The 17,432-nt window shown below is 38.8% G+C and overlaps 1 protein-coding gene across 11 annotated transcripts in view; it reads left to right on the forward strand.

Annotated features, from left to right (window-relative positions):
• The window catches only part of DIS3L2 (DIS3 like 3'-5' exoribonuclease 2), a 346,373-nt gene that overhangs the window by 173,902 nt on the left and 155,039 nt on the right, over positions 1-17,432 (forward strand). For all 11 annotated transcript variants that reach the window (XR_005378821.1, XR_005378822.1, XM_038574186.1 and 8 more), the window contains one exon: positions 1,900-2,073. Coding sequence is in view for 9 of the 11 variants with exons in the window: in XM_038574186.1 (XP_038430114.1) it covers positions 1,900-2,073 (174 nt within the window). In the remaining 2 variants the exon portion in view is untranslated. The remainder of the gene's footprint in view (positions 1-1,899; positions 2,074-17,432) is intronic.

The following is a 17,432-nucleotide window of genomic DNA, read 5'->3' on the forward strand; positions in this document are numbered from 1 at the left end:
ATTCAATTTTTAAAATAGATATAGGAATATGTAGGTATTGGTTTCAGCTTTAATAATCTTAGGCAGTTTGTGTTTTTCATAGAATTTATCCATTTCATCCAAGATGTTGAATCTATTGACTTAGTCTTCCTAATTTCCTTATTATCTTTTTAATGCTTGTAAGATCTATAATGATATTTCCTCTCTCATTCATGATTTGGTAATTTGAGTCTTTCCTTATTCTTCTTGATTAGCCTCACTAGAAAATTTCCTCTTTTATTCTTTTTTCAAATAATCAGCTTTTGATTTTATTGGTTTTCTTTATTACAGTTCATTTTCTGTCCCTTGATTCTTATTTCTTTATTATTTTCTTCCTTCTGTTTACCTGGAATCTAATTTGCTTTTCTTTTTTCAATTTTTTAAGATCGAAACTTTAGATCACTAATTTGAGACATATCTTCTTTTCTAATATAAACATTACATTTATTTAAAGCAAAAATTTCCCTCAAAGCAGTGTTTTAGCTGCTTCTCACAAATATTGATATATCATGTTTTATTCAGTTTGAAATATTTTCTGATCCTCTTTTTATTTCTCATTTAGCCCACTGGTTATTTAATTTCCAAATATTTATGGATCTTCCTGATAGTTTTCTGTACTTTTTCCCCTCATATTTTTGCTGTCTTTGACTTTTCTATATCCTTTCTGGGACATCAGCTGCTAGGTTTGAGGAGGTGACACTGGTCTGAACCCATGTTGTATGTGGGGAGCCCACAGGCAACCCACAGGCTGGCTACCTTGAACTTATGCAGGAAGGCAGGTATATGTGTCCACTATAGGCAGGTTTCTTTTGGCTGCCATGTGAGAGGTGGAACCAGCCCTGCTGCCACCACTTCTGTTGCAGTAGTAAGGCTGAAGATGGGAATTTGTTAAAAGTCTGCATTTCAGGCAACTACATCCCCAGTCTCCCTCTACCACTCTGCACCTAAGAACTCCAGCAGCCAGGCATCTACCCTTACATAGGAAACAGAATCTTCTTCAAAGAAATCTAATGGCACCAGAAAAAGCTCTAAAGCCAGAGCTAACTCCTTGTGGGAAGAGTATCATATTTCCTATTGACTATCTGTATGCCGCATATAACTTTAGATTTAAGGTCTGAATGTGGCGTGCCAGTGCTTATGAGAATTGAGCACCATCAATTTTGGTATATTTATAGATGACCATAGATGATTATTAGTATTTGCCTTCTAAAAGGTGGAACCCTACTAATAGCATCAGAACTATCCCCTTTAAATGCAATCTTACTTTTTATGGACTAATACCCCAAAATGAGAATGGTAATTTGCCAAATGACCAGATTACAGGTAATTTTAACTTTCTTCTTGATGTATTTCTGTATTTTCTAACTTCTCTACTATGTTACTAGCTGTTCAGATAAAATATTTTAAAATATTAAGGCAAAAATTAGAATTGTGAAAAAATGTAAGTATCTGATCTAATTTAGTAAGAATGTCTTAAGGTATAGGCACTATGAAACTAACAATTTAATAGCAAACTGGGCTAATCAGAATTGTCTCTCAATGTATTGCAAGAAAAGGAATTGATGAAAGCTTTTAACAATATCAATTTGGCTTTTTCATGAAAAACAATTGCAAGAAACTTAAGGAAGGCCATCTGGTCCAACTCCCCCATGTCAGAATTCCTGAAGAAGGTTAAAATTATACTGTAGTTAGGGATTTAACAGGACAAGAGTATTATGGTCTCTTCTGCTTGGTTCCCCCATTCACTGGTGATGGTGTTCTTGCTGGGGGAGGGGCAGGAGGTTTAAAGGTTTTCCTACTACCCTCAGTTTTAGAGATGAAACAGATGCCTGTGATCCATTAATTCACTAACATAGTTGTTCCTCTCTGTCTTGTTCACAGACAACTGGCTAAGAGTCTTGGGCAGGCTGGTGAAATTGAACCTGAAACAGAAGGAATACTAACAGAATATGGTGTGGATTTCTCTGATTTCTCATCGGAAGTTCTAGACTGTCTCCCTCAAGGCCTGCCCTGGACAATCCCACCAGAGGAATTCAGTAAGAGAAGAGATTTAAGGTAAGTATCTGAAACTTTTTTTTTTTTTTTAAGATTTTTTTCTTTTTTTAAGACAGAGAGCACGCACACACATACACACACATACGGAGGGAAAGAGGGAAGCACGCTCCCCACTGAGCAGGGAACCTGATGCAGGGCTCCATCCCAGGACCCTGGGACCATGACCTGAACTGAAGGCAGATGCTTAACTGACTGAGCCACCCAGGTGCCCCTGAAACTCTTTAAGAACAACTTGTTTCTACCTTTCTGTCTTCTAACTTCACTTTCTTAGGGATGGGGCTCAGATGTTTCCATCTTTCTAATAACATTCAAGATCAGTTCAACTGAAAATTAAATGCTATGTACCAGAGGTTGGCAAATTACGGCCCACAAGCTAAATCCAGCCCACTGCCTGTTTATGTACAGCCTTTGAGCTAAGAATGGTTTTTATATTTTTAAATGATTGAAAAAATCAAAACAAAAATAATCTTTTAAGAAAATTATATGAAATTCAAATTCCAGTACCCATTAAGTTGTATTGGAATACAGCCATGCTTATTTGGTTATATTTTGTTCATGATTGTCTTTTTGCCCTGCAACAGGAGAGTTAAATAATTGCAACAGATACCATATATGGCCTGCAAAGGGCTCTCTAGCTCCTTATAGAAAAAGTGTGCTCATCTCTTTTCTAGACCATTCTGATTTCAAAAGATACAGGTGCTATCTTTCTCTCTCATTGTTATGCCCCATAGGTCTGATCGAATAAAGACAATGTTATCTGGTCAGAAGTACCTTCCTTTAAATGGGCCTCTTCAGGCACAGAGCAAAGGATTCAAAGCTTCTGTGCTTGGAGCTTCATTTTAAAGCTTTACTTTTAGGTCTGGAATTTGTTGGAAAGTACTTTTGTGGTATTTTTATAACAACATCTTCTTTGAAGATGTTTCTTCATTGTGGGATGTTAGTTCTTTTCTGATATTTCTCTTCAGAATTTGGTTTCAGTACTGGCATTCATTTTGGATGCCACATGGAGATATTTAGAACCAAGAAACTTTTCATACAACCCACTGAGGCTGTGGAAGGTTTTCTGCTAGGGTCATCCCGTGTCAGAGTCTTTTCCACCACACTAGCTCACTTCACGCAGCTGAACTTGTGATACCTTCGCTTTTGGTGCCCATAAGCCCACCTAGTTTGAGAATCCTTCTCTTCTCCCTTTTGCTATTATATCTTTTAGGAATATAGTGCCTTTTTTTCTTTTCTTGCCCAGAGTAAGCAAGGAAAAGGAGATGATAGTCCCCTTTCCTACTTAGAACACATGTTATATATGAAGTCACTTAACTCAGGTGACCATCCTGGCCTTCAGCAGTAACCACTACTCATGGAACTCCTGCTGGTCAGTGATCTTATCAGGGACTTTGAGATCTTGGGCCCAAGCCTTATTCTCTCTGAACCTTCATTTTCTCGTATATAAATCGAGGGCTCATTTTCTGAGATCTTTCCCTAAACTAGAAATCTATTTTTAAAAATCTAATAAGAATGAATGGCTAAACTTCATTGTTTGAAGTATAAGTCAGGGTAGCCATTCTGCAGTAACTATCAACATTTGAAATGTACCTACCCTTTCACCCAAAAACTTGACTTCCAGGAATCCCTCCTTGTCAAAGTGTACAAGGATAGATGTTCAAGAATGTCCATTGATACTCTGTTGTAAAAGTGACACTACTAATATCCCTCAACAAAGGGATGGTTATTTATTTATTTATTTATTTATTTATTTATTTATTTATTTGAGAGAGAGCCTGTGCCCACATGCAGGTCGGGGAGGAGCAGAAGGAGAGTCTCAAGCAAACTCCCTGCCGAATGCAGAGCACAACACGGTACTCAATCCTATGACCCTGAGATCATGACCTGAGCCTGCTCCAGACATCGGACACTCACCCAATTGAGCCATCTAGGCACCCCAGCAAAGGGACAGTTAAATAACCTATGTCATACCAGCAAGATTGTATTTCCCGCAGCTGCAAACCAGGAACTAGATCTACGTGGACTGTCCTAAAGGGACTGCTATCGTATGTTGCTAAGTTAAAATAAGCAAGTTTTGGGACTCCTGGATGGCTCAGTCAGTTTAATGTCTGCCCCTGGCTCAGGTCATGATCCCAGAATCCTGGGATCAAGTCCCACATCGGGCTCCCTGCTAGCAAGGAGCCTGCTTTTCCCTCTCCCTCTGCTCTGCTGCCCACTTGTGCACCCTCTCTCTGTCTCTTTCACTGTCTCAGATAAATAAATAAAATCTTTAAAAAAATAATAAAAAATAAAAGAAGCAAGTTTCAAAACAGTACAAATACGAGCCTTTTTAAAATAAAGCCAAAAAATATAAAAATACTATCCAAATAAATATACCCATGCATATATAAATATATATTTATATATGTATGTACATAGAAAAAGGTCTGGAAGGAAATGCATCAAACATTCGACAGCGATTATCATTTGTGGACTTGGAGGAGCAGTAGGAGGTAGGGAGGCAGTATTTTACTTTTTATAAATTTCTCTATTTTTCAAATTACTGTTTTAAATAACTGTTATATCTTTTAAAAATTATAAATGGAACTATCAGAAAAAAAGAAAGAGATGTGCTCAATCTTTTCTAGCCTTATTCCTTGCCTACAGATAAATAAAGCTCTTTAACAGTCAGCCAGCCTGGCCGGCATACTCTGTTTCCCTCTGCTGCTTCATGTTGCCTTGAGTTAGACCACGGAACAGGGGGCCTTGCTCTCCAGAAGACCTCTGTTAAAATATGCCTGTGTATCCTGTGCAAGGACTCAGAGATATATGTCTGATTCTTAGTTTCATATGTTTTGATACTTAGTTTTAGGTTTAAGGGTTATCATAACTGAAAAAGATATGAAGAAGAAGTGAGTTGAACTTACTAAATCATAATACTCATTTTATAGTCCTATTTACCAATTATTTTCAGAAATACAATCCAGCTAATGAATTTTCATCTTTCACAATGTCAGTCCGTTCTTGCAAATGAGTTGAAAGGTGCTACATTTTTAGATTTTTTTTTTAATGGGTTCATAGTCTTTTCTTTTCTTCAGTTGGCATCTTTACAAACTAGTTAGAAAATTTCTTCAGTTGGCATCTTTACAAACTAGTTAGAAAATTCTATCAGGAAGTTCAAGTGTGGGATCCCTGGGTGGTGCAGCGGTTTGGCGCCTGCCTTTGGCCCAGGGCGCGATCCTGGAGACCTGGGATCGAATCCCACATCGGGCTCCCGGTGCATGGAGCCTGCTTCTCCCTCTGCCTGTGTCTCTGCCTCTCTCTCTCTCTCTCTCTCTGTGACTATCATAAATAAATAAAAATTAAAAAAAAAAAAGGAAGTTCAAGTGTATACATATGAGTAGTTTTGCAGTAGTGCCTTTTTTTTTTTTTTTTTTTTTTTTTGCAGTAGTGCCTTTTTGCACTTAGATTGTTTCAGGTCCCCAGCTTGTATAACATTTCAAACAACCTTTTTAAAAAGTTTGTCTTCAAAGCCTGAGTTTCTTGTTTGATTTTGTTCAAAAAGCAGTAACTTTTTTTCTTATTAAAACATCACTTTTACCTTGAAGGAACAGATTTAGTGCATTTTTTTTTTCTAAGGATCTACTAGGTAGCATATGACAGTCATTGTTTTGAAATCATGTAGGTGGCTGGTGATGAATTTATATTAGGAGCAGAAGCAATGTCAACTTTGCCATTTTCCTGGTATTAGTAGAATTAGTATTATTAGTTTAGTATTATCTTCAGTCCGTGGATCTTTGTAATAATCTTTTTTAGCCACTTGCCTATTTTGTAAGGATTAGTTTAGCTGAAACTAGGTAATTTCCATAAATCCATGTACAGGGCATGGGCAAAGACCCATTGATCACAGTTGGCGGAAAGCATAGGAAATAATGAGAATGCCAACATCATCGCCTTTGTGTTCTGGAACACTGACTCTTTCATCTAGACACTTCAGTAATCACCTGACCCACCTACCTTTATGTATCTATGTATATGTAATCACAGTTAACTTCCTAATTTTTGCAATAAAAGATAAATATAAAGAGAAGTCTGTGGTATGCTGAAGTGTTTTGGTCTGATTACCTTTCCTTCTCTTCCATCTTACAATAGATTCATTCAGTTTTTCAGCCAACAAATACTAATCAAATACCATTCACAGGCAGTGGGGATTCAGTAATTGGATGGGATTGTGCCAGAGGAGAGAGTTACTTGGTACAAGTGTTAGTAATACTATGATTTCTTCTGCTCAGAGGTGCAGTGCCTTCAAAGAGGTTTTTATCAATATTAATTTTCCTAGGAATGTCACAAGAATTCCAAATGAGACCTAGCACCCCCCAAAAACATGTGCCATGAATAAATTAATACATATTCTATAGACTCCTAAGTGAAACCTTCTATGTCTTTCCTTTTTCTGCCTTCTCTCCTATATACATCTACTTATATATATTATTTTTATATGTGTATATGTAATAACGCCAAGTCCTAAGTTAGTTACTGGAAATACAGAGACAAGAAAGGCTTGGGTCTTGTTCTTTAGGACTTTACTCTTTCTCATAGAGACAGATTTACACTCCAACAAATTACAGCAGAGTATGGCAAGTGCTATAATACCAGTATGAATCAACTGCCAAGGGCACTGGTGCTTGAACTGAGATCTGAAAAATGAGCAGGCATGGAGGGAACTGGAGTGACTAAAGCAGTCTTCATTTAGTGATAGGCTGTGGCTGCAGAAAAGGTGACACATTCCCCTCAGACTTCCAGATCCTTCTATGCCAGGGCTCACAACTCCTATGGTTTTGATAGATAGCTCCTTGACCCCTTCTGCTCAGCCACCCTGCCATGGAGCCTACAGTGTTACTCTGGCTCTAGCTACATAAGGACTTCTACATACCCGTTTAGGTTTGGTATTTGAACAATTATATTTGGAACAGAAAAGTTCCATCAATCTTTAAACCTCATAATCCAATTATGTCAGTAAAATTCCAGTTTTTTAGTCCAGTGGAATTGGGGTAATATTTTGCAAACTGAAGTTGAGAGAAATAGTGTTTATTTTGAAAAGAAAAATCGTTGGTTAGCAATTTTCAAGAAGGAAGACTGGTGTGAACTCCTAAGGGTGATCTGGCCCTTCTGGTCAGGAGCACCATTTTTCTGGGCCTTCACCTCCAGTCTCTGGAGAAGCCCCACTTGCATGGCCTAGAGCTGCAGCTCTCTTTAGTAGGGCATCTGAGGTTAAAGAAAAGAACAAGCAACACCAACATTGCAAGCCTTTGGGGATCAGGAAGAGAATATATCCAAGGAAACTGCTTAAAGGGGGTTGCACCAGAAGCCCAAGAAACCCCAAGGTTGTTTCTGAGACTGGCTCCAATTATTTCTAATTGCATTCTTATTATTTTGTTTCCTTTGTTGCTAAACTGGAATAGGAAACCAAAGCTTAAAAGCTCAATTAAAGTGGAAAAATAAAAACCTAAATATTGGAGGGGGAAAATACCACGCTGAACTGATTTTTAGATTTTTCCTATAGTTAGTAATATGGTAGAAGTTTGGATCACATACTTTTCGGTAAAATATGAGCTTCCTTGAAGTGGAGGTGGTGTCTATAGTCTTTCACAGGCGAGCTTGTGGATATCTATTTCCTCACTATCCCCTCAATAAAAAGGATGCCCAGTGACCTCCACCGGACCATTACAAATGTGAAACTTGGCACTTAAAATTGCTTGCTCTAAATTTTCCAATTGCTTTCTCTCTTTTTTTTTTTCCATTTAATGTCGTTCTGCCAACTGGTGATTTTATTATTATAAACAGGACATTGTATTCACTTTTAAGAAGAAATATGAAGCTGGAGGTAAAATTACAAACTGCAGCTTCTCGGCTGCCAGAATAGAAAACAGTGAGCTAAAAATACCGAGCACAGAAAGGGTGCCGTGGCAAGAAATATTGAAATATCTTCAAGATGGAACTGTTCCAAACAGACAGAAATTTCCTTTTACTCCAGGTAAAACCAACCTTGAAATAGCTGCTTGAAAGGAGAGACATATAATATACTAACCTCTTTTAGGTCAACCCTTTTGTGGGAAAACTTTCAAACATAACTAACATTAAATGACTAATGATCTTGCTGTTTATCAGGAAGTCCAGTATGATTAAATTGCCATTTAGAAAAGGTTTCCTCTGGTAAGGGAGTATGGCAGCATAGAAGGAGTGCTAGAAGTTAGTCCTAGCTCTCCTGGGAGCTAGTGGGATGACCTTGGGCAAATTAGTTAAATTTGGGAAGATGGGGGGAGAGAGAGCAGAGCACTTTCATTGTTTGTAAAATGGGTTATTTAATAGGTTAGGTTTTCCCAAAAGGTGTTGGTAGGTCATATGTCCTTTGGGATTTTAAGAGAGTAAAAGGGAGTAAATGGGTTCTGTGGCCAAATATTTTTAGAAACCAGTGGGTTAATAGATTTCTTAGAACTTTTTCTCTTGGGTCATCTCATGGACCTAGTATTCCTTGAAATCCCATTGAAATTGTTAAAGTCAGTACTTCAAAACGTACTAGCTCTGATGGAGTGTGACTCTGTTTGAAATGTCCTCTTGGAGTTATTCAAAGCCATCTCATCCTTGCATTTGAAAGAAATGGTATTCCATTGGTGACAATCTGCCACATTTATCTGACAGATGTATTGACCCTGCCTCCCTGTGGGCCACATAGAAAAATCCAAGGATCGTGCTTTACATCTCAGCTCTTCATTGCCAAGGGAACCCCTTTTTTGCTTACGTGGAACAGAGCAAGGTTAAATTGTTCTGCATTAAACAAGGAAGCTGTCATTGTCATTTGAAACTGCTGGCAATATTATCCCTTTCATGTAAATCCCAATTCACTGTTTATGAAATTACAAGAAACTCATAGACAGGGGCAGCCTGGGTGGCTCAGCGGTTTAGTGTTGCCTTTGGCCCCAGGGCGTGATCCTGGAGACCCGGGATCGAGTCCCATGTCGGGCTCCCTGCATGGAGTCTGCTTCTCCCTCTGCCTGTGTCTCTGCCTCTCTCTCTTTCTCTGTGTCTCTCATTAATAAATAAATTTAAAAAAAAGAAACTCATAGACAATAACAAAGATTAATGGGTCCTAATGCTTATATGGAGTAATGCTTATATGGAGTGGCTTTTTGAAGGTCTGTACCCTGCCATTCCTGCTGATCTTAGTGTCACATCTCTTCACTTGCTAATGCCTGGGCTGGAGATAAAAAAGGACAACTTCCAGCAGAAAGTTTCAGGAAAGAAACAAGCCTCCCATTGAAGATTACGGAGAGTGGGCAAGAAAGACAGGATCTGAAAATGAGAAGTAGATCCATGAGAAGTAGATAATTGTATGGGCAAATCATTCTTAAGACTAGGAAATGCTGGGTAGCTTGATACTCATATCCGTGCAAGTGAAAAAATGAAATTATCAATTTTATTGCTAGTTTTTAAAAAAAGAGAGAAATCAATTTCTTAGCTTCTCTGCAGTATCCTGTCCTGATTCAGCCCTTCATCTCTCCCTGAGCCATTTTACTATCTTGTAGCTTTCTGTCTTGGCCATACCCTGCTCTGCCCTTCATCTACTTCCCAGAACCCTTCTTAACTGCCTTTGCTGTCTTGCTCTGTCATGCCCTGCTCTCCTTCCCCTTCTCCATTTGTGTACACCAATTTGATAGCACTTGCCATACTGTCCTATAACTTCCCTGTACGTAGATCTATCCTGATGGACGGCAAAGCCCTCAAGAACAAGAGTTAGGTCTTACTTGTCTTTCTGTTTCTCGAATCGAACTCAATACTTAGTCTATAATAAATATATACATACATACTATATATAGGATAAAAGGAGGGAGAAAAAGGAAAAAGACAAAGCTTTGTTTAGGAGTTTGCAGAATATGTATTGATTGGTTGACTTATGACGTGTTTCTAAGCAAGTGCTAGGATTCATTCCTGTTTCTTTTTGGTATTCCTGGGAAAATGAATGTTAACAAAGCACAGTCAAGTGCCTTCAAAGAGGTTGCTGTGTGAAAATTGGGTAGGAAAACATCTTAAAGAATAAAATATTAAAATTGCTATAATAAAATGAGGCACAACTTCTATTTCTGAAAAAGAGTATGCCCATTCTTCCTGGCCCCTCCTTCTTACTAAAAACATGGACATAACACAACAAACAAGCATAGAAAGATTCAGAAATGTGGAAAAGAGAAGGTGGATTGCATGGGAGGGGGGGCGGGTCTCAGGACTTGAGGAACATGCCAGTGATTCCTCTGGTTTTCCTCATTGCCTCCTATATAGCCCAGACAGGGTGCTATAGAAGGCACCAACCTGGAATAACCAAAAGGCACAGGAGAAAAGATCTCCAAGAGATTCTTCCATCCTGTCTGCCACATGCAGGTGACACTCTGATTCCACTTTGAGAGATGTGAGATCTGAGCAGGGCTAGTTGCCTTTTTTTTTTTTTTTTAAGATTGTATTTATTTATTCATGAGAGACACAGAGGGAGAAGCAGACTCCATGCAGGGAGCATGCGGGACTCGATCCTGGGACCCCAGGATCATGACCTGAGCCAAAGGCAGACGCTCAATCGCGTAGCCACCCAGGCATCCCAAAGGCTAATCTTCTGTCTCTTGCACGGCAGAAATTGGTGGTGGTGCTATAATTCCCCTGCTAGGATAATGTCAGTGGAACCAAATGAAGGGCTTTTCTTCCTTCCCCTTCTCAGTGGAAGGAGGCATGAACCAGTTTCCCTCTGAGGATAGTGTCTGTGGGGCCAAGTGAGGAGTAGACTCTGTACCTCATCCTGTGGAAGCAGACTGTGTTCTGATTCCTCTGCTTGGCTCATGTTGGCAGAGCTGGGAGTGGAGTTGAGCTTCTGCCCACCATCCACCCCACCCCCCATTCAGCAAAAGTAGGCAGTGTTCCAGTTGTCCCATGAGAGTAGTGTAAGCAAGTCCCAGAGATAAGATGAGCCTCCATTCCTTCCTGGCAGCAAAGAGATGTGATGAGTCAGAGATAGTTACTCCAGTGCTCTCCCTGTGTCACTGGAACCCAGTGCAAACCCAGCCTGTACCTCCTATACCTCCTGCCACTGTGAACAAAGGGGTGGGAGGCAGGGGTAGTTGACACTCACCTACCCCTCATTCATACTGTCAACAGGGAGTTGAGCTTCAAGGCAGTATAGATCACATTTTAGCTTTTCCCCTTCCTGGTGGCAGTGGGGCTTAGCAGGAAGCTTAGCTTACACTCACACTTGGTATCAGTGAGACAATATGAACTGGTGCCCCTTTTTCATCAGGGAGATGTCAAGAGGGCTGAAGGGAGAGCTGGATTGCTACCTACAGAGAGGCATTGTGAGTCTGTACTTCATTTTTGCTAGGTTGGTGGCAGTGGGATTCAGTAGGAAGCTGAAGATGCACATTCACCTGGCCCTTGAGCTACACCTTGGTAGGAAAGTGCCTACTAAAACCAAACAAACAAAAAACAAAGAAAACCCACAAAAACTCTATAGGACCCAGTCTCCTAATATAATACCCAAAATGTCTAAAATACAGTTGAAATTCATTCATCATACTAAGAACCAGGAAAACCACAATTTGAATGAAAAATATAGCTGATATCAATACCAAAAGGAATCAAATGTTGCAATATCTGATAAGGATTTAAAGTAACCTTTATAGAGATGCTTTAACAAATAATTGTGAATTATTTCAAGAGATTGAAACAAATGAAAAAAGTGGAAAATCTCAGAAAGAAATGAAAAAAAAAAAAAAAACACAATGGAAAATACCGAAGTAAGAAATACTATCACCCAAACCAAAATAAAACAAAAACTATCCAGAGCTCAATAGTAGATTAGAGATTAATAAAATAGAATTAATGAACTCTAAGACAGATCAATAAAATTTACCTAGTCTGAGCAAGAAGAATTTATGTGATAATAACAAAAGAGCTAACATTTGTATCATTGAGTCCCAGAAAAAGAAGAGAAAATGAATGGGACTGAAAATGTATTCAAAGAAGTCGTTGCTGATAACTTCCCAAATCTGGCCAAACATAAGCCTTCAGTGAGCTGAGCAGACTCCTGTAAGGAAAACACACTCCTTCTGTGTGTCTTCTCTTAGTACTTGACTACGACTCCTTCACTTCTGATACCAGATGTGTGGGTTTTCAACATCGTAAGCAGTTCTGAACACCACCTGGGTGTCCTACTATAGAACTCAGTTCTGACACTGTCAACCTAGAAGTAGTGTCAGATCCCATAGGCTAAGGGCTCAGTCCCACAAGACTGCCCCCTCCCACCTCAGATGCCAGTCGTAAGTGTAGGTTGTTATTTGTGCTCTGGCCAATAGGCTATAAATTGAGGATTCCGAGGCCCCCTCCTCATGTTTGATTAATTTACTAGTGTAGTTCACAGAACTTGGGAAAACCGTTTACTTACTAGATTACTGGGGTTTTTTTGTTGTTTTTGTAAAAGAATATAACTCAGACACATCTAGATGAAAGAGATGCGTAGGGCAAGAGATGTGGGAATGGGCATAGAGCTTCCATGCTCTCCCTGGGCATGCCATCCTCCTAGCACTTCCACATGTACACCAACCTGGATACTCTCTATCTTTTTTGGTTTTTATGGAGGCTTCATTATGTAGCCATGATTGATTAAATCATTGGCCATTGATGAATAAACTCAATCTCTACTCCCTCTCTACCCTCCCCTGAAGTTGGGGAGTGAGGCTAAAGTTTCAGCCCTCTGATCACATGATTGATTCCTCTGAGAACCAGTCCCCATACCAAAATGTTTTCCAAAAGTTATCTAACTAGCATAAATTCAGGTGTGGATTTGTTATAAATATCAAAAAACACCATTATTGCTTTTACCATTTGGGAAATTCCAAGGGTTTTAGGAGCTCTGTATCAGAAACAGAGATGAAGACCAAATATGCATTTCTTATTATAAGTCACAGTACAGAAGCCCAAACAGCACAAACCCAAAGTAACTGATGCCAAGACACATCATATTTAAACTTCTAAAAACTGAATACAAAGAAAGAAATCTTTGAAGCAAAGTGAAATGATGCATTACTTTTAGGAGAACACCAATTCAAATGATAATTGTTTCTCACTTGAAACCGTGGAGTCCAGAACAAAGTGGCAGATTTTTCAAGTACTGAAAGAAAAGCAATGTCAACCATGAATTCTGTTTCCAGCAAAAATATCCTTCAGAAATGAAGAGGAAATAAAAACATTCTCAGACAAAGGAAAGCTAAGAGAATTTACTCCAAGCCAACATACCCTGAAAGCATGACTAAAGAAGGTTCTCTAAACAGAAGGGAATGATAGCATAAGATGGCATGGAATTTCTGAATGGAAAGAATATGACAATGGATACAACTGGGGGCAAATATCATGAAATATTCTCATGAGTTTCTTAAATCATATTTGGTGTTTGAAACCTAACACTAAATAATGTAGTGATCAGTGTATGTGGAAAAATACTGAGAATGTAGACAGGGCAAAGGAACCTAAGTGGAATTCAGATTTCTCTACCTTACTCGAAGTAGTAAATAGTTGAAATAGTAGACTGCCTAAATTACAGATAGGGTGATACCTGGAGCAAACCACTCAAAAAACTACACAAAGTGATAACTTTATAAACAGTCAAGATGGAATGAAAAAAAAAAATGTTTATTTAACCTACAAGAAAAGAAACAATGTAATGAGGAAAGGAAACAAACAGAAAACAAAGTGTTAAAATGGCAACTTAACTCCTAACATATTAATAATTGCCCTTAATGTAAAGTGCCTAAATACACTAATTTAAAGGCAGAGATGGGATGGGATGGGAGGGGGGACATGATCCAGTAATTAGATGTCCAAACAAACTCATTTTGAATACAATGACATAATTGGGTTTAAAGCAAAAGGGTGAAAAATGATAGACCATACAAATATTAATTTTAAAAAAAGAAAAGTAGCTATATTATTATCAGATAAAATGGACTTCATGGCAAAGAAAATTACTAGAGAGAGAGGGACATAATGTTAAAAGGATCATTCCACCAAGAAGACATAGTGATCTTAAATGTGCATGCACCACACAACAAAGCTATCTTGGAAAACATTTTGGAAGTTTTCAAAAATAATTTTTGACAAGGAGCAGAAGCAATTCAGTGGAGGAGGAATAGCCTTTTCAACAAATGGTGTTGGAGGAATTGAGGATGCATAGGCCAATAAATGAACCTTGATCTAAACTTCATGCCATATGCAAAAATTAACTCAAAATGGATCATAGACTTAAATATAAAATGTAGAACTGTAAAACTTATATAGAAAAGAGCATAAAGTACTTATTGATATAAGGCTAGGGAAAAGAGTTCTTATGCTAGACATAAAAAGCACAGTCCATGTAAAGAAAGATGGATAAATTCAACTTAAAACCTTTTTGCCTGTGAAAGACTTTGTTAAGAGGATAAAAAGACAAGCTAGCCTAGGAGAAAATATTTGCAAACCACATACCCCACAAAGGACTGGTGTCTATAATACATAAAGAACCTTTAAAGCTCAATAATCGAAAAGCACTACGTTTAGAAAATGGGCACATGACATGTTCTTGAAGAGGATATACAGATGGCAAGTGAACAAATAAAAAGATGTTTAACACGATTAGCCATTAGAAAACACAGATTAAGTCCACAGTAAAATCTCAACACACACCTGTCAGAATGGCTAAAATAAAAGGAAAAAGCAAAGTCGGTGAAAAGCTGCAAGCAATACCATACAACCTGGTAATTGCATTCCTGGGCATTGTTCCCAGAGAAATAAAAACTTATGGTTCGCACAAAAACTTGCACACACATTTTCATAGTAGCTTTATTCATAACATCCCCAAACTGGAAACAACCCAGATATCTTTCCACAGGTGCATGGTCAAACAAAACGTGGGCCATCCAGATCATGGAATGGTACTCAGCAATAAAAAAGAATGAGCTACTGATACGTGGAACAGCTTGCATGAGTCTTCAGGAAATTATGCTGGGTGGAAAAAAGCCAATCTGAAATGTTACATCTGTATGGTTCTGTTATGTAACATTGTAGAAAAGACATATTTGAGACCTGGAGAATAGATCTGTGGTTACAGGGATTGAGGGAGGCAGGGCAGAGGGGAAATTGGGGATGATTATTATTAAAAGACAACTTGAGGTGCTTTGAGATGATGGTAACATTCAGTCTCTTGTTTGAGGTGGTGCTTACATGATAAACTTGTGTGGAACTTAATGAGCACAGTGAGAATGGGAAATCTAAAGATTGGTGCATTTTATCAGTGTCAGTATCCTGGTTTTGGTATTGTATTATAATTTGGTAAGATTTTGCCATTGGAAATTGGGTAAAAAGTAATATCATATTTCTCTTATTTCTTACCATTGTATGTTAGTTGACAATTATCTCAAAATAAAAGGTTCAAATAAAAAAATAGGCAGCAGGTGAATACAGCTAAGTAATTAATTTTGCATGAAGAAGCTTTAAAGTCAGGTATTCTTTTAACTTGGCTTTGAAGGATGAGTAGGATGTCTATAGGCATTTGTCTTATTATTATTGAAAAAGAAGAAGAAAAAACAACTAACACTGCTTCTGATTTTCTCAAGAAGACCTCCTAGTATGGCCTTTGAACTGTGTCAATATCCATCCTTAAGCCAAAGTGAAATTCAGGAAAATATGTGATTATGAAATAGAGGACAAGAATAAAATCCTTGGATGGAGAAAGATGAATGTAAAGTTTGGATATTAAGTGCCTTAGGTACCAAAAAGCAATGTCCAAGGAGCAGAAAGAAGAAGAGGCCTGGTATTCGGGAGAGAGGTCTGGGCTACAGGTACCTATTTCAGTGCATAAAAATAACAGAGCTACCTAAGAGAATGGACACACCAGGCAGGAGCATGTGCCTGAACAAGAAAGGGGACCAGTAATGGATTGAGAAGAGCTCCAGCATTTAAAGGATGGAAGCTTTGGGGCATCTGGCTGGCTCAGTGGTTGAGCATCTGCCTTCGGCTCAGGTCATGGTCCTGGGATCAAGTCCCACTTCTTCCTCTGCCTTTGTCTCTGACTCTCTGTGTGTCTCTCATGAATAAATAAATAAAATATTAAGAAAGAAAGAAAAAGCAAGCAAGCAAGCTTCTTAGGAGAAGGTAGGGTTGGGGGTACAGGAAGGAGGATATTTTCAAAGAGTTACAGAAAAAGCAAAGACCAGGTTGATGACAAGTTCCATGCAAGGGTGAGCTACCCTGTGCTCTACTGCAGTGTGGTTGGCCAGGGCAGAACTGGGACAGAAGTCACTGCATTTAGCCATCAGGCTCTTTTCTTTGTCTCCGGGGTATCTCATATGTTTTTGCAGTGAACGCGATGGGAGCCCGAGGAGACTGTGACCAGCTGAGGAGAGGAAGGGAGGTGAAAAAATGGGGACACAAAGTGTAAACATCTCTTCTAAGGAGATTGAAGCACTGGGGGTGAGAGGGTCCCAAAGACGTCTTTAAGATGGAGGAAGATTTGAGCTTGCTGGCAGGCAGTGGGGCAGGAGCCTGTGGAGGACATACACATTTTTGGACTCCTCTTCGGAAATTGCCTTCAGAGCCTAAGGCACATTTTCAACAATGGCAAATCTTCATCTTTTGAGAGTGGATTTGAGTTTTGGAAACAACCGAGTCAGTTTAGAGCCAAGAGTGGTAAATCAGGGGGAGGTGATCAAGCTGGATAACACAACTTCAAAAAAAAATTAAGTATAATTATAAAGTAGTAAAACTGATTTTCTTGCGAAGCTCATGAATTGGCTTAGAAAGTGGTGAAAGAATTCCAAAACCCTTTTCAGCAGTTGTGGCATGATGTAAGTGTACGGCGTCCCTTTGTGACTCTCACAGGACACTGATGTGCATGGAAGTCCTGTTATGTGTGTGCAGAAGTTGGTCTTGTTACATTATATTTACTCTCAGTGTGTGAAGGTCAAATTTCCCTATAATCTTTGTGCCTGAGAGGTGACTTAGTGGAATTACACCACCGTTTGTATATGGGAGAATCGAGAGTTTCACATTGTGATTGTTTAAACAGTTCTCCTGTGGTCTTACAGATGTAATTAGAATTCCTAGGATAGGAGTGTTCCCACAAGCATAATAATGCTTTAAATGTGTGTTCAATTACCCTTTTCTATAGTCATATTTAATCGCCTCTTTTTGAAATAGAATTACTTCGAAAATATTAAATCACTAGCACAATCTCGACTGTCAGGCAGACCCTAGACAGTGCCAGGCACATGGTAGGCACTCACTGAGCGTCCCTCCCCTGTCTTCTCTGCCCTGGGGCT

This window comes from Canis lupus, chromosome 25, assembly GCF_011100685.1.
Source record: "Canis lupus familiaris isolate Mischka breed German Shepherd chromosome 25, alternate assembly UU_Cfam_GSD_1.0, whole genome shotgun sequence".
Taxonomy (NCBI): domain Eukaryota; kingdom Metazoa; phylum Chordata; class Mammalia; order Carnivora; family Canidae; genus Canis; species Canis lupus.